Source organism: Pelecanus crispus, chromosome 20, assembly GCF_030463565.1.
Source record: "Pelecanus crispus isolate bPelCri1 chromosome 20, bPelCri1.pri, whole genome shotgun sequence".
Taxonomy (NCBI): domain Eukaryota; kingdom Metazoa; phylum Chordata; class Aves; order Pelecaniformes; family Pelecanidae; genus Pelecanus; species Pelecanus crispus.
Window position 1 is genome coordinate 1,040,557 of NC_134662.1, and position 21,175 is coordinate 1,061,731.

At 53.2% G+C, this 21,175-nt stretch overlaps 3 protein-coding genes across 4 annotated transcripts; 2 read left to right on the top strand and 1 right to left on the bottom strand.

Annotated features, from left to right (window-relative positions):
- The first annotated feature begins 3,263 nt into the window (after positions 1-3,263).
- Positions 3,264-7,113, top strand: NDUFA11 (NADH:ubiquinone oxidoreductase subunit A11). Of its 2 annotated transcripts, XM_075723560.1 has the most exons (4): positions 3,264-3,345; positions 3,431-3,523; positions 5,938-6,060; positions 6,919-7,113. In XM_075723560.1, the coding sequence occupies exons 1-4, from the start codon at positions 3,264-3,266 to the stop codon at positions 7,029-7,031; spliced, it is 411 nt and encodes a 136-aa protein (XP_075579675.1). In that variant the 3' UTR covers positions 7,032-7,113. The 2 variants fall into 2 exon arrangements, with proteins under 2 accessions (XP_075579675.1, XP_009478736.2); XM_009480461.2 differs by lacking the exons at positions 3,264-3,345; positions 3,431-3,523 and having other exon boundaries at positions 3,656-6,060.
- Positions 7,114-10,220: 3,107 nt separating this feature from the next.
- Positions 10,221-13,669, top strand: KLHL33 (kelch like family member 33). The gene is made up of 4 exons (XM_009481229.2): positions 10,221-10,743; positions 11,001-11,934; positions 12,351-12,521; positions 13,093-13,669. The coding sequence occupies exons 1-4, from the start codon at positions 10,221-10,223 to the stop codon at positions 13,667-13,669; spliced, it is 2,205 nt and encodes a 734-aa protein (XP_009479504.2).
- A 2,654-nt stretch (positions 13,670-16,323) lies between these two features.
- LOC104029758 (glycoprotein Ib platelet subunit alpha) lies at positions 16,324-19,437 on the bottom strand. The gene is made up of 2 exons (XM_009481227.2): positions 19,408-19,437; positions 16,324-18,818 (listed from the first exon to the last, which is right to left on the bottom strand). Exons 1-2 carry the CDS (start codon positions 19,423-19,425, stop codon positions 16,656-16,658), a joined length of 2,181 nt encoding a protein of 726 aa, XP_009479502.2. The 5' UTR covers positions 19,426-19,437; the 3' UTR covers positions 16,324-16,655.
- Between the last annotated feature and the right edge of the window lie 1,738 nt (positions 19,438-21,175).

Sequence of the window (21,175 nt, forward strand, 5' to 3'; positions counted from 1 at the left end):
TCCCCTTGTTCTTTGGTCTTTCTGTGCACTGACTTGCTTAAACTGAACTCTAGAGTCTGTTATGCGGGTAGCAGATAAATTCAGACAGAATGTTATAAAGGTATTTTAATTTTCCAGGGTAATTTTTTCCCCCTGTGAAGATTAGCACAGAGTAACAGAGGTGCTAAGAGAATTGCTAAACTAGACTCTAAGTCAATCTTAATTCCTATCTTCTCCTAGGTTATGGTACAGGTATCTTGCAAAGAAATGCTTGAAGATAATTTCTGTAAATAAAAGTATCTTATTCAGACTTCTTTTTTGAGTACCTCCTTTTAAGGGCTTAAAGATACAAAAGCTGAATTTGTCATCAAGAACACCAGTAATTCTGTTGCTGGAGGTGGGCAGTGAATGCATTTTCTGAGGATATCTGTGAATTGAATATGGGGTATATTTTAAATGAGCCATCTGTGGTTGAATTCTGGTAGCTTACGCTTAGCTCCTAGTGAAACCTAGGAAAAGCAAAGTAGTAATGTTGTATTTGATGTCCTGCTCCTGTTCAGGAAACCAGGAGGTATTGGTCAAGCCCCCAGCTGGAGGACATGTGCTGCTGGTAACTGTTACCCGAGCAGTCTGTGCAAAGCCTTAGTCTGTAGTAATTGTACATGGGAAATGCTTTTTATATTCACCACTAGAAAGCAGCTCAACTAATGGTAGTCCATTTCGCAGACGAGATACAATTCCTGTTTGGAGAGTTCAGAGTGTGAGTTTAGATGTAGATTGGAGGTCTATTGAGTAAGACCATACAAAAAGCTCCCAAAAGAGGGGAGGATGGGGAAATATTTTGAATGTGGCTTGCTGGTGCATGGTTCTGTCCTCATTTCTAAAAAAAAAAAATGGAGAGCTAGAAGGAAACCAAGTTATTTGCAGCTTATAGTAGATGGCAAGTTACTCCCCCCATCTAGCAGTTAAGGGAACTAATACCTTCTGTATTAGCTCATTGGTTTGTAGCCATAGTCTATGGTTAATCATAAAATACTTGGAGTCAAGTTAGATGTTTTAAGGGTAATGTTACTTACCTAGATAGATTTATATGTTGCTTTCCCTGGAACTTGCCTGTTTATAGTAAGGTATAGTTCCTCTAACAATTCTCCAGTGAGCACTAATTGCCTAGGAAGCATCTTAGAGCAATCAGAAGCCTGAGGACAGGCTTCTGAAAAAGAAAACATAGCAGCATGGTGCCAGTCCCTAAGGTTAACTGTGGTTTGTAAGTAAGGCAAGCTAAGAGCTGCACAAAACCAGGTGACATGTCTTACAGCTACAGGCTTTATACCTGCTGTAGACAAGAAGTCGGGAAGAGTGTTGGTCCTGCCTCGCTTGTTTGTGGAAGGAGTGGTATGAATCCTCTGCATGTATTACTCACTTGGGACAGAATAGCTTTTAACAGCTGCTTAAAGCTGAGAATGCCATTCATTACTTAATGGTGTAGGGTCTTAGCCTATGCAAGACTGGGTGACTTCTGTATGTTTTTATTGGGGAAAACAGCATTTGCACCATGTGCCACCACGCAGCCATGGGTTTTCTAGTCCTGTCCGTAGGTTAGGTCACACAGCCCTTCGTTAGATGTGCTCAGAAAGGACTTAGCAGGAGGAATACAGCTGTCCTATAAACTGCTTTCTTTAATAAACTGCCAGTGAGCACTTGATGCATTTGGTTTTGCATTTGGAAGAACAGCCACCTTTTGGGGCACAGAGGAAGCAGTACAGGGGCCCTGCTGCTACTGCTGGATACAAGGGATGGTGTGAGACCAGACAGACTCCGTCATTGACACACCCTGTACCAACTCATTCTAAAACGGACACTTGGGACAGCTCTGGAATGAAGATGACTCAGTGCCTGGCTTTGGCATACCAGAGATTTGCTGGGGTGGCATGCACGGTAGGCACAGCAGGGCAGACGAGTCGCAGATCCTCGCAGCGCTCCAGTCCCTGGCTGTGCCCCACTCCCCTCTGCCCCACTGACGAGGCTGGGAAAGCTCAGACGGTGCTGCCATGTGGCATCCAGCAGTGTTGTGCTAACTGGTAATGAACAGCTATTTCTTGGGATAACTTGGGGAGGAGTAGCTAGCATACAACTCCAGCTGCTTTGAGCTCCTATCCCAGAAAAGGGGTGCTTGCACAAGTAAAGTATTCAATACCCTTGTCATATAAAGGGGAAAGAGCAGACAGGTGAGAGCTTGAGCTAAGCATCAATTCAGCTATAGACTCCTGCCATTCAGCTGTTCGATTTATTTCAATGGTGGGGAAAATGGAACTGGAAGAGCTTGGCTTGAAGGGATACCACTGAGAAAGCATGGTAGTGAGTTGCTGAATGTTTTTATTAGCAAACTGAGAACCACTGGAAAAAGAAATACAGTATAGTGTAGTCTAGGTGTGTTAAAATGTCTTCATTATTTCAGAAGGGGGGAAAAAAGGGAGATACAAGTATAACAGTATACAGAGACAGCCAGAGCATGAGAATACAGTCCTTGAAAATTCATAAAAAATAAGTACTAAAGTACTATGTAGTTATAACTATAGGCCCCCCACAAAAAAAAAAACAAACAAACCACTAAAAAACCCAAACCCCAAATCACCACGAAACAGCCACGACTGAAAAATTAAAGTATCAGAGATACCAGAAGTGTATGTTATTTAGACACAGAGCTGCACCGTCTGAAAGCAACTTAAGAGCCACGGGTGGGGCGTGAGCTGGAAATACGCAAGAGTTTTGTGAAGGATGGGTAAGGGTGCAGTCAGGCACCCGCCAGCTGGAGTGGGGCGCCTGGCCTGCCAGGAGAGCCGCGGCACAGGCAGCGGGGAATGCCGCTCGGGCTCCCGGCCCGGGGACCGCGCCGCGCTACCCACCGCGGCTCCAGCACCAGCTCAGCTCACAATGGCGCCCGTTCGAGCGTGCGCCAGGGGCCCGGGCGCCGCCGGGGGAGGCGCCGGCAGACGCCGGTTCGGGCAGGCCCCGCCCCGATCCCCCCCGGCCCCAGCCCCGCCCCGATCCCCGGCCCCGCCCCGATCCCCCCGGCCCCGCCCCGATCCCCCCGGCCCCGCCCCGATCCCCCCGGCCCCGGCAGGCCCCGCCCCGATCCACGGCCCCGCCCCGATCCCCCCGGCCCCGCCCCGATCGCCGCCGGGCGTGCAGGCCGCGCGGCGCTGACGTGGCGGGCGGGCGGGGCGGGGCCGCGCCGTCCTCTCGCGAGAGCTCGGCGGCGCGGGCGGCCGTGCCCTTGCGGCGCCATGGCGGGCTACTGGGACGGCCCCGAGGGCGAGGAGTGCCCGCGCCGCACCTGGCTCACCACTCGCGTCGGCGCCGCCGCGGGTGAGGGTCGGGGGCCGCGGCTGAGGGGGCCGGGCGGTTGGCAGGCGGGAGCGGCCGGGCTGACTGACGCCGTCCTGTGTTGCAGGCTTGGTCGGGACGGCCTACCGCATTATCCTGCTGCAGCCCAGCTCGGCCCTGGCCGCCTTGCAGATGGCAGCCGCGGACAGCGTCACCATGGGTAAGGGCCCGGCGCCTCCGGCCCCTCCGGCCGGCCGTGGCCGTAGCGGTGCCCGCGGGCGGCGCTTCCCCGCCGGTCCCCGGGGCCGCCCTGCCCTGCCGCGGCGCGGGCAGCCGCCGGCGAGGCCTCCGGGTGCAGCCCCCAGCTGTGCCTGTGACTGCTCAGTACCGCTTGGTTTTCCGCCTCCGCACGGCTCGGGCAGATCGTTATTGTGAGGAGGAAGCCAAGAGCCAACATGCTAAAATGACTCGAAAGGAGCGCAGAGCTTTACAGTTGGTATTTCCTTTTGCTGCATTACGTCTTGCTATATTTCCTCCAACACAGTGCGTACTTGTATGCCAAATTGAAGTAGAATAGAATGGTTATTCGCATGTGGGTAGTATTTTCCGCTGGATAATGTAATACCAGTAATCATATGGCTGATGGCAAAAGAAACTCCTGGATTAACGCTTGAGACAGAAGAACAGCCGTGTCAGCTCAGGCTGAAGATGCATCTGAGGCAGTCTCTGCCTCTCATGTTTGTTATTTGAAGCCACGTTCTTTATTTAAAGTTTAGGTAATGCGTTTTTTGCAATCTAGAGTAAAAGGTATGTATTTTCAGTATTTGCAAAACAGCTGGTTTCTGGACAAAAGTACAGTGGAAGCAAACCTATCCATTTACTTCATATATTTAGGCATTGCGCTTAATACATCATACCTGCTGAAAAGCAAACACAATGTTTTTGATGGCAAAAGGAACATAAATGTGGGCTTTTTCCCATCATGCTGGATAGTCAAGAAGAAACCGCTAAGTTGTCTTGAATTGTCTGTCTTTTGCAAGAGAAAGTGGTCACTGAAGAGATAGGCAGGGAACTGGGGGGGCTGTTCCAGATGCAGGTGCAGATCTGCAAGGCTGAAGCTCCCCCAGCCCCTTGACAAGTGCACAGTTTTCTTCTCACCAGACTCATCTTGTTTTTCAGTCTTTATTGGCTTACGTCACCTCTGCCTCTCCCCATGCACTAGTGCTCTGAACTGGAAGCTGGTTCACAAGCAGTCCAGATCTGCATTTTTGAGTTCTTCAACTCTAAAACAAGACCTGCAGTCTCCTTTAATGAGTTGAGCTGTAAAAGGTCATTATAATGGACCCGATAACGTAACCAATTATGATTTCAATAAATCCCATAATCCTAAACCAGCATATTGAATCCTCTCACCAGTTCTTGCACCAGAGGAAGGGCTTATCCTGTCTACTGTTAAGGGGCCAGAACTGAGGCTGTGCGTTTTACATACAGACTCCTTGGTCCAAAGCAAGGAAGCTGAAATACAGTCCTTGGTCTGTGGGTTTTGTTTGTTCAGTGCTCTTTTTAGTTGATTTTAGGATCAGCATAATTGCATTTTCTGCTGAAAAACTGCAGAGGTTTGTAACATGAGCTTGTGTTTTACTAGTTCATTGTAAGTATTGAAAATTTTTATCCTGGACATTTTTGTTGTTCCCAAGAAAGATGAATTGAAATCTGCAGATGGTGCCTAGTAGCCAGTTTCACATTTCATGATCAAGAACCTGTATTACAAACAACCAAAATCTTTTAGCGTATTTGCTTGACACAGCTATTTGCCAGACTTCAGTTGTATAGATGTAGGGTCTGAGGGGATGGGGTATGTAATTCAGTGGACAAGACGATGCTGCTTTGCAATTTCTTAATATATGAAATCAATTTACAAAATCAAAATCAGTTTACAAAAATAATAATCTACAAACTCAATCCATTTTTCTACTATCCAAAAATCATTGCAAGCCGCAGGCAGGCAGAGGAGGAGCAAACCGACCTCACGGAGAGCAGAGCCGTCGGCGTTTCTCTGCCTGAATCCCTGTGAGGCTGGATTCACAGGGACTCATGAGCTGAGTTTCAGCACAATGCCCAAACAGAGCTCTGCTGTCTCCTGCACCCTGGGGGAACGTGCTGCAGAAAAACCGATTCTCTCTTCTCTTACTCCCTGGCTGTTTGGGGGCTGGCCCGTTGCCTCATCCGGAGGGGCTCTTACTAAGTCTGAGCTAATAACCAAGCTGGATGTGGTGGCATTTGTCCGTAGCCATTCGAATGCAGCTGCCTTGTGTGCTGGCACACAGCAGGGCTCCTGGGGATCCAGCTAAATGGCTGAGCTGGACCTGTTTGCACAGGACCTGCGTGGCACAGAGGTGGCTGCACAGCTGGAGCGCAGGAGGTACCAGAAGGAACCGGATGGGACTTGAGGAATGCTGAGTCTCACCATAGTGGCTAGGATATCATGCCTCTGGGTAATCAAAAGCAGATCTTGCTTCATTTTCCTCTTTTTTTCCCAGAGGAACCGTTGTACAGCACCATGCATCTCAAAAATGTGCTTTGTTCTCAGTTCCTTGAGGGGTTTTGTTTTGGTTTTTTACCTCTTCTTTACAGCTACACTGGGAGCTGTGTTTGGCTTAACTACCTGCCTCAGTGCCCAAATCCGAGAGGAACCAGAGGATCCTTTGAACTATTTCATAGGAGGCTGCGCAACAGGAGCTGTCTTAGGTGCAAGAGGTAAATGTGGATAATGCCTGTCATGAAATGAGCCCTCTCTGTTTTTAGAAACCTTGCTATTAGGGAGAAATGTAAAATAATCTTGATGTCAGGCTTATTTGGTAAAGATTCATCTCAGCACGTGAATTCCATTTCATGCCAGTTTTGTTGACACTCCATTGTACAGGTCTGCTAAAATAAATGCTGCTGCAGAAGGAGACCAGAGATAGAGCTGACCTAGTGCAGCCAACTATAACTGCCAGTTATAACTTGAAATTGCAGGGTATGAAAAATGTAATTGTGGAAATCCATGTTTTCTTGGTAATAGATGTGATTTCTTTTACATGGAAAATATAACCTAACGTCTGCTTTGTGAATTCTTTGTGCACTCTGAGGGACAAGCTGTATCTTTTGCTGCTGTTGCTCCTCTGGCATCTTGTCAGGCTAGATTAGCTCCTGCAGATATTTATACAGCTCTGTTTTCTCTAGGCATTTTCAGACTCGATGTTAAAGATGTGAGGGATTTAAGTTCTAATTGTGGTGAAATAGAATTTATCTTTACTTTTCCGAGTTGCTGAGCTGATGAGAGTTTGAAGCAGTGATTGTTATTTTTGTCACTGAAATAAGCAATTCAAGATTGCCTATGTAAGGAGATGGGGTAGGGGATTATAGAAATTGATATTTCAAAGTGCAAGCTAAAAGCATGAGAAAACTTAATTGAAACAAAGATCGCTTTTCTGATTTCTCTTGGCAAACGACGTTACTGATGGTCAAGGGACTCTGTGAGCAGCTCATGGAAAAATTGCAGAGTCTGTCGGAATCTCCTGTATAGTACTTGTGCCCTAATAGATCTTTTATGGTTTGATTTGTTTTTTCCAGCTCACAGTTACATGACTGGTACCACTGCATGTTTGGGGTTTGGAATTACTGCTGCTCTAATGAAGATCGGTAACAAGGAGGGCTGGAGGCTGACGGGACCTCCCAAGCTGTAAATGTAGCCTTTCATCCCTGCGAGCTGTCTTTTGAATGCTGTATGTAATAAGACGTTGTGTAATAAAGATACTGTCAAATCAACAGTTTTCACGAAATTTGGATTCATCCGGCTGTTTACAGTTTTGGGGCTGAGATGCAAAAAAGGTGGAGAGGAAGCTTCGATCTGCTGCTGAGATTTCTTTTTCATGCACAAGTCACTTTGCCTCCATGTCTCCGTATTGCACACGCAAGCTTGAGGGGTACAATTATTGTTTTCAGTCTGGTCTTTCAGGAGTTGTTCTTGTAGTTTTGAGTGGGTCCTGCAGGATTTTTTGGCAAGGATTGAGATTGCACTGCACCGAGACCATCAGTAAGGGTTTGGAAGCAAAACTGCTTGGCTCTAGGTTGAGGATTAGGAATTTGGGGTGGGGGAAGGAGGTATAGATTGCCCACGAGATATTTGGGAGCTTGGGGACTACTTTGATAAACATTTAAGAAAGTGTGGAGCCCACAGTTCCAGGGTTAGAATTGGGGAGTAGCTGAGGTTGGAAGGGACCCCTGGAGATCTTCCTGCTCGAAGTTGGGGCAGGTTGCTCAGGGCTGCGTCCGGTTGAATTTTCCTGTGTGCAAACTGAAGCATGTCCAGCAAAGCCACCAGGAAGGTGTAGAGGGTTGTCGTGGTTTAGCCCCTGTCAGCAACCAAGCACCACAGTGGGATGGGGGAGAGAATCAAAAGGGCAAAAGTAAGAGAACTCATGGGTTGAGGTAAGAACAGTTTAATAATTGAAATAAAGTAATAATAATAAAAATTGTAATGAAAAGGAGAACAATGAAGGAGAGAAACAAAACCCAGGAGAAAAAAAAAAAGTGATGCAACTGCTCACCACCCACTGACCAATGCCCAGCCAGTCCCCGAGCAGCGATCGCTGCTCCCCGGCCAACCCCCCCAGTTTCTATACTGAGCATGACGCCGTATGGTATGGAACAGCCCTTGGGGCAGCTCTCCTGGCTGTACCCCCTCCCAGCTTCTTGTGCACCTGGCAGAGCAGGGGAAGCTGAAAAGGTCCTTGACTAGCGTGAGCACTACCCAGCAACAACTAGAACATCAGTGTGTTATCAACATAATTCTCCTACTAAATCCAAAACACAGCACTATGCCAGCTACTAGGAAGAAAATTAACTCTATCCCAGCCAAAACCGGGCAAGGGTTGTGGCACAAGATGCATGAGGAGAGGCAAGGAGAACTGCACCATTCAGCCTGGAGAAAAGGTGGTCAAGGGCTGATGTAATACCATTTGTTTCACAACCTAATGGTTACAGAAAAGGCAGGCTCAGGTGCTCAGTAAAGGATGAGAAATAACAAGCACAAGTTGCAGAAAGGGAAATTCTAACTAGGTAGAAGGAAAAAACACAGTTGGGGTACATAAATGCTGGAAAATGGACTTGGAAAGGCTGTGAAATTATCTTTGGGGACACAGAATTCAACCAGACACATGGGAATACGAGGGTACAGGGACACAACATACGGGAATGGGGGTATGAGTTAATAGAGACAGGGAATATGGGCACTAGGGGAAGCAGGGATGTGGGGTAGGGGAACACAGGGAGGTGTGAGGGGAGGGGACAGGAGATAGGGGAACCAGAGACAAGGAGATTGGGGGACCCGAGGACAGCAGAGGAGGGGACAGAGTGACACAGGGACACACGGTCACAGCCATGGCAGGCTGTGCTGCTCCCTGATATGTGCTCTCTGTGGGCAGGTGGGGGTCCCGGGGGGGTACAGGATGGGCCTGGGGGCGCTTGGGGGCCCCTGGGCTGGGGGACCCCTGGCTCTTCAGTGCGGGGGTCAGTGGGGCTGGGCTCCAGTTCAGGAGCACAACGGGGGGGTGGGGGGTGGGAGGTGTCACCCCCCATGGGGCTGGGAGAGCAGGGGGGTTTGTTTCTCTCCCACCCAAGGACTTTTGAGCGGGACCCTGCTTGACCCTGGGCTCTGGAGCTGAGCAGGGTTTGGGGGGGGTCTGATGGACCAGAGACCCCCAACACAACCTGCCCAGGGTAACCTGGGGTTTACAGCCCTGCCTGCACCTTTCCACTGCCTGAGAGGGCAAAAAACTCCCAGCAGCTTCCATCCGACCCACTGCCTGTCCTCAGGGAACCCGGGTGTCCCCGCCGCCCCGTCCCGGGGCTCCAAGGCCTCGGACCACCCTCCGCCTGGGCCTCTCCCAGCTCCCGGCCGTGGCCACGTGTCTGTCTGGGCTATAATTACCCGGGCACATTCCTGGGGGGTCACAGGAGCTTCCCGGAGCAGCAGCAGGCGGTAAGTGGGGACGAGTGCGTGGCACGGCGCAGTGCAGCATGCCGCGTGGCAATGCAGGACACAGCATACGGCACGCACCACGCTGGGCTGCAAAGCATGTGGCCTGAGCAAGGACACGCGACACCATGCAAACATAGCGAGCAACACGTGAGGCGCCACTTGTGACGGGGCGGGGGGGGGCAACAGCGTGCAGTGCACCGCAGTGTGACACGCGAGGATTGGCACACCTCAACAGTAAGCAGTGCAAGACGGCGCACAGCACGCGACATCACAGACAACTCGCAGTGCCAATGCATCGCAACACGTGACAGGCAGCACAACACACGGCAAGCATCGCACAGCAGTTGCTGCTGCGCACCAAATGGGTGGGACAGGTGGCTTCACCAGGAAGCTCTTCCGGGGAACAGTGGCTTTGCTGCTGTTGGAATACCAGTAGTTTCAACTATGGGGCAACAGTTGGGGAAGGGCTTGGTGGCTTCTGCTATAGGATGGTGGGTTTGATGGGGGACAGTGGACTGAGCTATGGGGCTGTGGCTTTCAGTTGGGACAGCAGCATTGGCTGTGGGGCAGTAGCTTCATCCTGAGGGTTCAGCAATGAGGCAGATGAGGGACATCAGCCTCAGCTATGGGGCAGTGAGATGGCCCATTGGTCTTACCTATTGGGCCACAGTTTTGGCAAGGGGCATTAAATTCAGCTATGGGGCAGTAACATTTCCTGGTGGCCTCAGCTATGGGGTAGAGGCTTTGGCAATGGATCCAGTGGCTTTCACTATGGGGCAGTACCAGTAGCAGGATCCCAGGCCCCCCAGCCAGGACTCCTGCCATGGGCCACAGGCTCTGGCTGTGGAGGTGGCACCCTGACCCCCCTGCTCCATGTGTTGCCACAGGCAAGATGTGGGTTGCTGAGGAGCCGGCCCCAGCCCAGTGGAGCCTGCGGGATAGGGCCCACGCTGGACACTTCCTGGCCACAGCCGACCACCTCCGCACTGCAGGACAGCTGGTGGATGTGGTCGTGGGCCCAGAGGGTGACGTGGCCCATGCTGTGGTCCTGGCCTCCATCAGCTCCTTCTTTCTCCACTTCCTGGAGGGCAGAACCAGAACGCTGCACCAGGGACCCCTGCCCTGTGTCCCCCTGCCACCTGGGGCCACGCTATGGGGCTGGCGGGCTGTGCTGGCCTTTGCCTATGGGGGAACTCTGCCCCATGGCCAGGAGAAGGAAGTAGAGGAGACTGCCCGGGCCCTGGGGGCCCCCCGGGTGGTGGCCGCCTGTGCCCCGCAGCTGGAGAGTGACCCCCAGGAGGGGGGTCCCAAGCCCCTGGAGGAGCAGTGGGAGACACTGAGAGCCATGGAGCAACTCCACGTAAGCGGCCTGGGCTGCGACCTCCAGCTTCAGGCAGGGGACGAGGTCATCCCAGGTGAGCTGGGAGTCGGGGGTCCCCTGGGAGGGGCTGGGGAGGGGGTAGAGCACACTGGGACAAGTGGGTCCCCTGGCAGGGATGCTGGGGGCTGAAGCTCCAGGCAGGAATGAGGAGGTAGGGGTGCCTGCGGGGCTGGTCTGCTCAGGAGAGCAGGGTGTTTGGGGGGCGATGGGGCACGACACCTGAGTTCCCAGAGGGCTGCATGGTGCAAAGGGTCCCCTGCTGCCCACACCGTTCTTCCTCCTTCCCCCTAGTTCAGCGCCTGGCCCTGAGCTGCTCCTGTGACTTCTTCCGGGCCCTCTTCACTTGCCCCATGCGGGAGGCCACCCATGACCCCGCCACCCCGCTGGCCACGGGGCTGTCCCCAGCCGAGCTGCGCCTCCTCCTCTCCTTCGCCTACACAGGGGCTGTGGCTGGGCCGTGGCCTGTGGTCCTGGAGGCAGCTGAGACCTCCCTGCGCTACCAGGCCTGGGGGCTCCTCACCCTCTGCCTGGATGTTTTCACCCATGGCCTGACCCCAGAAACTGGCGTGGATGTGCTGGCCTTTGCTGTGGCTTACGGGCTGGCCCAGGTGGGCCGTGTAGCAGAGGACTATATCTTGGCCACCTTCCCCAGCGTGGTGGCCACACCGGCCTTCCTGGATCTTCCTGCACACCTTCTCATCCGCCTCCTCCGCTCTGATGGTCTCAATGTCCTCCATGAACTGGAGGCTTTGGAAGCAGCATCCCGGTGGCTTATGGCCAATGGAGATGGCCAAGAGGATCTAGCCAAGGAAGTCCTGTCATCTGTTCGCTTTGCCCTGATGTCTGGCCAGGAGCTGAAGAAGGTCTCATCAGTGACTGCAGGGGTAGCTGACCCAAAGGTCCTTCAAGAGCTCGTGGTAGCAAGTTTGGCCCCCATGGCCCAGCTGCCATGCCGGGTGCGTTCCTTGCAAGAGGTGCTGGTCATTTGTGGTGGAGACAAACTGACAACCAACCTGGCTGCCCGGAAGCCCAGCAGACACCTTTGGTTTGCCCACCGCTACCTCAGTGCTGTGGGGCTGGTGAAGCAGGTGGAGTGGCGGGCACTGGGGCACTTTCCTGATGGCCCACGCTTCCGCCACGCTGTAGCTGTGGTGGGTAACAACCTCTACATCCTGGGTGGAAAGCGCTACTACGGGGCCCATGACACCCTGGCCAGTGTCTACAGGTGAGAGCTACAGAGGATCTAGAGGTGCCATGTAGCACCAGGACACTGTGGGATCAGAGGAGTTGTTGTTGGAGCTAGAGCTGCCCCATGGACCCAAGGCATTGTGGCATTGCAGTTGGTCAAGTGGCCTCAAGGCATTCTGGGATTGGTTGGGTGTAGGACTGGGATGAGCTCTTCCACTCTGGAATGTTACAGGCTTTTTGGGGGTAGGGCTCCTATCTGGAGATGCCTCAGGGTATTATGGGTTTGGTATTGCCCAGAAGGAGGGGATATTCCCATGCAAGGTGACCATGTGGCCCCAAGGCCCTATGGGATTGGCTGGTTGTAGGTGGGTTGTTGCCCTCAGTGGTGCCAACATCACCTCATGGCATTGTAGGTAACAGCTAGTCTCTTGATCCTTTACCTCTCAAACCCAGGTATCAGCCTATGGACGATTCCTGGGAGCACCTGGCCAGCATGACCTGTGGGCGGAGCTACTTTGCTGCTGTGGCACTTGGGGATTTCATCTATGCCCTGGGGGGCAGCTCGGGGGAGCTCTACTGCACAGACACTGTGGAGTGCTATGACTTGGCCAATGACACCTGGAGGTGAGACCGCTCCACATGGACACCTGCTTTCCTTTGCCCTAGCAGCACCTTGCATTGGCCAGTGGCGCCCATTGTGTGGTCTTTGGGTCACTGAGCCTCCAATGGAGAATGGGCCTACAATGGCCTTTGGGAGAGGTCTATTGGGTGTTGAGCAACTGTGTCCCTTGGAGGACATTGAGTGTTGGCCAGTGATGCCTATTGGGTGGTGAATGAGTTTTTGGCCAATAGTATTCACTGAGGGTCTGTTGGCCATCTGCCAATGAGATGAATCATTTAAACATCTTCCAGCTATGTTCATTGGGTGCTCTGTTGGGTGTTGGCCAATATTGTCTATTAGGGCGTCTGCTGTGGGTTGACCAATGGTGTCTTTTGGGGTCTACAAAGTGTTGAACAGTGATGGCCCTTGGGCATCCATTATGCATTAGCTGATGCTGCCCACTGGTGTTGGCCAGCATTGACTGCTGAGCAGTCAATGGACCCATGGCTCACTGGGGAACTCCTGGGCAGGCAGTCACCATGGGGCAGCCCTGCTTAATCTGCCTTTCACACCCCTCCCTCTCTCCTTGCCCAGGAGGTGCCAGCCCCTGCCGATGGCTCTGTGCGGGCACGCGGCGTCTGCCCTGGATGGTGCCCTCTACGTGTCAGGGGGGTGTGATGAGGCATGCCAGTGCCAGGCAGCCATGCTGCGCTATGTCCCGGGTACACCTGCCACGCTCCTGGCCCCCATGAATGGCCAGCGAGCTGGGCACATCATGGAGGAGGCGGGTGGGCAGCTCTATGTGGCTGGAGGGCTGTGCCAGCAGGACGGGCAGACTGGCTACAGGGACCAGCTGGCCTTTGAGGTCTACAGCCCCAAGCTAGACATCTGGGTCCTCCTCAGTCCCCTGCCCCATGCCCATGTATTTGGGGGTGCAGCTGTGCTGGGGGGGGAGCTGCTCGTACTGGGAGGGTACAGTCATGAGACCTACCGGGACACCCACTTGATCCATGCCTACCAGCCTGGCACCCGGCGTTGGATCACCCGGGGCACCTTGCCCCATGCCTATACTGACCTCCAGGCTTGTGTCCTCACTGTACCTACCACCTTGCGTGGCCCCAACTGCCTTGAAGACCCCTCAAGATCACCTGACACCCCCAATAATACTTAGGGGGGGCTTAAAAGCTCTGCACCCCATACCAGGATCCCCAGGTAGCATCCATGGGCACCTCTATAGGACAAAATCTCCCCCAGATCACTTCCCCACAATGGGTTCCTTCTGTGGTTTCCAGCACACACACACACCCCCCCGCCCAGGTACATGCCCTAGACTGTGGAGACACCGTGGGACACAAAGACTCCCCACACTGCAACCCTGTGCCTCCAGGAATACTCACTCCCTTGCCCTGACCCCTTCACTGTGAGCTGGGGATCCCCCAATTTCCCCCCACTCTTGGTTTGAATAAAAGTGGCTCCTGAACTGCCCATCTGCGTCTTCTTGTTTCTGCTGGGGAGCCCAGACATCCAGGTGTTTCTCACAAGGAACAGGAGGAGAGCAGAAGACCAACAGCCTGAATGTCCTGGATGGGTGGTGGTGGGGACCAGGATTGCCTGGAATGCTTGGTCCCATGGGGAGCAGTGGGTGGAGGGCACTGGGGCGCTGGATGCCTGTGTTCACTGGGCGTGGAGGAAGATGTGCATGTGTCTTGGGACTGAGAGGCATCTTGGGGTGCATGGGGGGACCTAAGAGAGTCTTGGGGGTGCCAGGGTTTTGGGGTTCCTAGGTGGTTCTGGGAGGTCTTGGCTTCCTGGAGTGCTTGCCATGTGGAGAGGTGGGAGAAGCCTATGGAGGACTTGCAAGGAGAGGTGGCGGTAATGGAGATTCTGGGAGATATTGGGGCACCAGTGGTACCACTGAGGAGGGAATTGAGGGTCCTGGGATGTGTAGGGGATGTTGCAGGTTCTCATGGCTCCCTAAAACAGTATTTTAGATGTGGTCTAATGAGTGCTGAGCAGAGGGGGATAATCACTTCCCTTGGTCTACTGGCTATGCTCCTGTTAACCCAGCCCAGGTTTCTCTTGCTCTCTCTTTGCTGCCAGGGTGCACTGCTGTATCTTGTTCACCTGTCAACCAAGACAAACAGGTCCTTTTCTGTAGCTCTGTTCTCCAACCAGTCTGTCCCCCACTGGCACTGCTGTGCACTGTTGTGGTCTTCCTTCCAAGGTACAGGACTTTGCATCTGTCCTTGTTGACTTTCATCAGGTTTCTGTCAACCCATTTGTCCAGGGTGAATGGTGCTCCCTGAATGGTAGTCCTGTTGGAAGCATGTGAACTGATTCCTCCCAACCTGGTGTCATCTGCCAACATGATAAAAGCACACTCGGTCAACTCCTCCATGTCATTTATAAAGATGTTAAACAGAAGAGTTTCCAGCACAGCCCCATTGTGGTACTCCACGTTACCAGCATCCAAGTGGAGTATGATCCATTAACCACTAGCCACTGGTCCTGACCTTTTTACCTGTCCAATTCTCCAGCTATTCAGAGCTTGATGGCCTAACCTGGATGCCATAACATTGTGGGAGAAGTGTCAAAAGGAAGTCAAGTCTCCTGGAGAGGTGAGAGCTGATGCATGCTGCCCCACCACAGAGCCTAAGCACAAGAATGTGAGAAACAGCACAGTTACAAAACAAGAAAGAGCATCCTTAATCACCAACATTGCTATATAAGACCAGAAGGGGCTGAAAAATGTCCCAAGGTGTAGTAAAAGTATCTGACAAAGGGGGGGGGGGGGGAGCAATGTAAAGAAACAGTTCAAACTGAAGTAATAGGGCTCTCTGGGGTCTCCCCAAGGCCACCCATGTGTCCCTTGGATGCTCTGAGTGTATCCCTATACCCCCTGAAAGTATAGTCCAAGGTCTCTTTGGCTGTTGCAGTCATCTCTAGAGTTGTTCAGAGGGATTCTGGGACAAATTTGGGGTCTCTGGGGCTATTCCTGTTGTCCCAGAAAAAAGGAAGAGAGTATGGTGGGGTCGGAGGACAGCACCAACAGACAGACAAATGCTCGCTTACAAATGCAGAGCTTGCATGTCCACAGATGCACTAGCACACATGAGCTTGACTAGCAGGCACACTTGCATAGAAGGCTGCTCACCCCAGCTGGCCAAGCACAGGCACATGTACCCTGCTGTGGACCAATTAAGTAATCCGGCAGAAGGCCTGCTGACCCACAATAGCTGGACAATACATTTGGGACAGTTAGAACTGGAACAACGTTTGAAACTGCAAAAGTGTTTCGTATGATCTAGTCACTGCATTTGTGCACCAGTGCTGGGGCCTACCATTTCACCTCCGCCAATGACAACCTCTGTCTCCTTCTCACACCTCCCAAAATGTTTTGGTGACTTCTGCACAGGTGGTCACAAAGTTTGGCCAGCCCCTGGATATTTTGTCCTAGTGTGATCCCTTACAAGTCATGTTCATTGCCCTCTGAAGCCTTCCACCCTCCTCTCCCATTTCCAGCCATCCCATTATGGGTCATGCAGAGGCACTAACACCTACCATTTCCTGAACTTATGTGACAGTGGAACATGCTTTTCCCACGTGATTCAATCCCACAGTGAAGGATCATACATCCGGCGCAAAAGTCAGGAAGCTGGGTATAAGTGGACTTTTCCTCTTTATCTTCTCTATTACAAGTACTGAAGACAATTTTGTCATTCACTGTACCCTGTCAGGACTACAGGAGGTCCAATGAAATGAAACTAGCACCCATTTGAAATTCAGGCAAAGAGAATGTTTATTCTGTGATTAACAACCTGGCACTGAGTTGAAAGCGTAGCGCATCTTTCTGTGTATCATTCCAATGGAAGCAGTTGGGACACAGAGTACAAAGCAAGCTCTGCTTTCCTCCACTCACCCTGAAACCAGGCAGTGTCAGCCCCAAACTATCACTGACCAGTTTAGGACATCTTCTCCCCCTGCCAAGTACCCAAGTAATTATTTCAGATCTAGAAACCTCAGAGTGTGTGAGAGTAATACTAGGGGAAGGAGCTATATGGCTTCCCCCTCGGCAAGCAGAACTTTCCGTTGTAAAACAAGGGTACGTGAACCAGAGCCACAACCCTCCATCTCTTTCTCTGAATGTACAGAAGCATTTACAAGCTGTTGCCAGCATATTTCACTCTGACATCACCAATGGCCTTGACACCCTTGTCCAGGCTGTAAGCAGAAGGGGTCCTCAGGGAGCTGAGGTTTGTGACCACCAGCTTCCTGGAGAAAGACTGGAACGAGGCATTCAGAGAACTGTGGTGGACCCACAGCTCCTTCGTGGTGCAGAAGGAGGAACTTGTGGAAGAACTGTTCTGTATCCCCAGGTCTTTAATTGTGCAGTAAGTGACCTCAGGGCACAACTCCACTTCCTTGATGGTACAGAACATGGGGCGCTGGAGGGGGCTCCTGAAGCTGCTGAGATGCATCACAGGGCTTCTTGTCAACTCTCTCCACCTCAGCAGTGGATACTGCACCTCTTGGGTCTGCAGGGACCTGTGCCAGGAGGGCCGTCCCACCAGACACATCCACACCAGCCAGCCTGCTAGAGCCAGCATGGTCAGGACCAGCAGAGCCAAGGACGCCAGGTAGAGCACCCAGTGCAATAGGCAGCAATGTCTTAGCACCCGCTGCCCCCACTGCAGACCCTCCCCACCTGCCCGCGAGCACAGCATGGGTGTGGCCAGTCCTGGGGTGGAGCACAGGCAGAGGGGCGGAGGCGCAGGTGGAGAGGAAGGTGCAGGCTGGGTGGAGCGTATGGTGTCCAGGGGAGCTCGTGGTGTTGGGGCATGAGTGGAAAGCACGGTGGTGGAGGCCACTGGTGTGGTCAGCGTCAGAGGAGGAGATGAAGATCTGACAATGGAAGAGGCCTCTAGCATGGCAGTAGAAGGCACTGCTGTGGAGGTGGTGGAAAACATGCCAGTGGACGCTATGAGAGTGGCGTAGGTGTTGGTAGTGCTGGCAGCAGGGGTGGTTTGGGGATGGCTGCTGGTGTTGCGAAGTCTGGTGCTCATAGTGGTTGGCAGCGAGGTGGTGGAGACAAGGGTGATGGATCTGTGCGGAGTGCTGGCTGGAGCAGCAATGAGGACAGCAGCAGTGCTGGGGGTCTGTGTGGGTGTGATGGTGGGACTGGCTGGCGCAGGAGTGGTGGTGTTGGCAGATCTGGTGCTTGCAGGCATCACAAGCAAAGTGCCTGCAGCAAGGGTAGAGCTACTGGGTGTGCTGAAGGGAGGTCTTTTGGTAGCAAGGGGAGGCCAGGTAACAGCACGGCTCATGGTAGTGTGCTCTTTGGGGAAGGGTGGATGTGAGGGGAAGAAAGTGATCATGGTCTCTTTCTCCATTGTTTCTTCCTCATCATCCTCCTCTTCATCCTCTTCCACATCCCCCACATCGCTGCAGTTGGGCTTGAAGTGGATGATGGGCTTCTGCCAATGCTCAGGGGGGCTGTGGCACAGCACCTTTTCAGGGGCGACCTCCACCTTTGTCTTCTCCAGGCCCCGCTCCGGCTGATAGACACTGTCCACGTTCCTAAGGATCCAGGTCCGCAGATAGCGCAGGTCGCAGTCGCAATGCCAGGGGTTCTCAGTGAGGAAGACGTATGCAAAGAATTGGTCCTTGGGGAAGAAGTCCTTGGGCAGCATCCGCAGGCGGTTCCCTGAGAGCCAGAGGGTCTCCAGGTTTTGCAGATCCTGCAGCAGCTCTTTGGGGAGCTCCTCCAGGAGGTTGTCTGAGAGGTCCAAGTACTTGAGTGCCTTCAGCCCTGCAAAGGCATCCTGGGGCAACGTCCGCAGCTGGTTCCCTCGCAGGTCCAGGTCCTGCAGCCGTGGCACAGTGTAGAAAGCCCCCGGGGCCAGTGTCACCAGGCTGTTGTGGGCCACGGCCAGGTGGGTGAGCGTAGGCAGGCCCTGCAGGGCGGGCAGGGCCCCCAGGGCATTGTGGGAGAGGATCAGCTCCCTCAGGGACGGCAGTGGCGACGTGGTGTGCAGAGCCACCAGCCCGTTGTTGGCCAGGTCTAGGTCCTGCAGCTGGGTGAGGGGCAGGAAGGCGGTGGTGGAGAGGGATGCCAGGTGGTTGGCACTGAGCAGCAGGATGCCCGTGTCTGCAGGCAGGTCTGGGGGCACCGCGCTGAGAGCCTGCCCCGTGCAGTTCACCTCCAGGAGATCCTTGACCTTGCTCATCTCTGATGGGCAGGGCTGGCCTGGGTTGGCAGTGCCGGCTGTGGGCAGCAGGGCCGGGAAGATGAGTGGGAGCAGGGCAAAGACCCACATGGCCTGAAGGAGAGAGCCAAGAGTCATGGGCACAGGCAGGCAGGCACCTACACATTGCCTTTCTTCCCACACAAGCACCATTTGCAGCAGAGCTGGCATTCCCCACTAGACCCTCTGGGAGCCCTCTGAGCCCCACAGCTCCTCTCTGGGAGGATGGAAGGGAGAGATGAGTCCCACACCTACTGCCAGCACCCACCCTGCCATCTCGTCCTTGGAGAGCAGCAGGCTCAGCAAGAAGACACCATCTCTGCCCTTTTGCTCACCTCACCCTCCTCCATGGGAGGGAGAACCCGATTCACGCACCTCCATGGTGGTGCCTCCTCCCCTGGAGTGGTATTGCTGCCCTCACCACTACAAAAGCAGTGGGTCCGTGGTGGTCATATCCCTGCATGCCCACACCCACCCCAGCCCAGAAAAGCCATGTGCTGGAAGAGGCTCCCTGAATATGCTCTTACCCAACACCAGCTGAGCCCTCTGCTTGATTCGGGTTCACAAGGTAGGAGCATGAATCATGTGAAAAGAGCTTCCCATGCACAGATGTGGCTACCCCAAGTGCCCAGCCCCTGATGGACACCATTTCCCTGGGACTCACCCATGGACCCTCCAGCATTTGCTCTCCTGCTGCTTTGCGTCCCTCCTGCCGGAGGACTGAGTGCTGCTCTGGCAGCAGCGCTAGCAGCAGGGCTGCCCAGGCCCTCTATCAGCACGCACAGCTGTGGGAAGGGAGCTGCGGCTTCCTGAGCAGCCAAATCCATCTCCTGTTCTTCAGCACAGCTCTTGCTTTAACTGCGCTGCCACACCACCGTCTCCCTGGAAAAGTCTCAACCAGAGACTATTTCCATAATTTCTTGCCTCTGCACACTAAAGAAGGGAGGGTTGCACCTAGGAGGAGCCCTTGCATGTGCCCCTGTTCCCCAAGCCGCACCTTTTTACTTCCTAGGAAAAGGATCCCTTGATTAAATGTCTGCCCCTTCCTCTGCTTCAAGGCAGCTCTTCCTCAGCATGCTCTGTGTTTTGATCCTTGAGGCACCTCAACCTTGGGACCACAGCCTAGTTGGCATACCAGTGAGGAACAGTTCATGCACATTACCTCAGCTAGTTGTCTGTGGTGTAGACGAAGGATCCTTTCTTTCTGGCTTGCCAGAAAATATGGGGATGGCTGTTCTGGAGAGCTGAGAGGCAGCTTTAACATTTGTGGGACAAGCCACAGCACAGACCAGGCAAGGAGATTAGAGGCAGAGGAAGGAGCTCGGTTTTGCAATTCCTCATGCTGCCTGTTTCTGCAGCTGAGCTGTCTCCACTTCCCTGGCCCATAGGTCACTGCAGAGCATCTTGGACTGCAGGGCTGGAGGGTCACCCAAAAGCTGCAAGGGGAGACACTACAGAGGAGGGGAGATATTGATTTTCTACTGGTTTTCCATTCTGTGGGTTGTGGTGGGTCAACCCCAGCCAGCAGCTAAGCATTCACCAGCCACTCACCCACTGCCTCTATAGTGGGACAGGTGAGAGAACTGGAAAAGCAAAAATGAGAAAAAAGACTTTGTGGGTCAACATAAAGACAGTTTAATGAGTGAAGGAAAGAGAGAGAGAGAAAAACAAGTGATGCAAAAGTGTTCACTCACCACTTCCCACCAGCAGATCAATGGCCAGCCAGTCCTCAAGTAATGGTACCTCAGAAAAACTTCTCCCCACCCCAAGTTTTATTGCTGAGCACGATGCTACATGGTATGGAATATCCTTCTGGTCCATTGGGGTCAGCTGTTCCTCCTGTGTCCTCTCCCAGCCTCTCTCTCACCCCCAGCCCACTTGCTGCAGGGGCATTTTAGTTCAGCTTGTAGTAAGACAGCTGGAGGCAGCAGCAGCTGCAGAACTTGGGGGGCTGTTTTTTGGCTCTACATCAGTGATTTCCAACAGAAAGCAGGGGATAGGAAGGGAGAGAGCAAATGTAACCCTGTCCTCATAGGATCCCAGGGATTAAGCCTGCATGTGGTTTCCCCTCCTCCACAGCCCTACTCTTACACTCACCCTGGACCTATAGCATCCCCCACACCACCACTGGTTGGTCTTCCATGCCACAGTCCCACATTCCCAACCGATAGCCCTTACTATTGCTTCTGCCTCTCTGTCTCCCTTTTCCAGGTGGATGAATGCACTAGGACACTTGGACCTTCAAAAGGTCCTTCACCCCACCTGCTTCACTCTGTGAAGGAGAAGGAGCAGAAGACCCAAGAAGTCCACTGTGACAAACCTTACTGAAGGGGAAGGGGCATGCTGTACCAGAGGAAAGGGATGCCCAGGTCAGGAGTCATCTGCAGGCACACTCTTCCCATGGCTGGTTACGAGCAGTGAGGAGGAGGCCA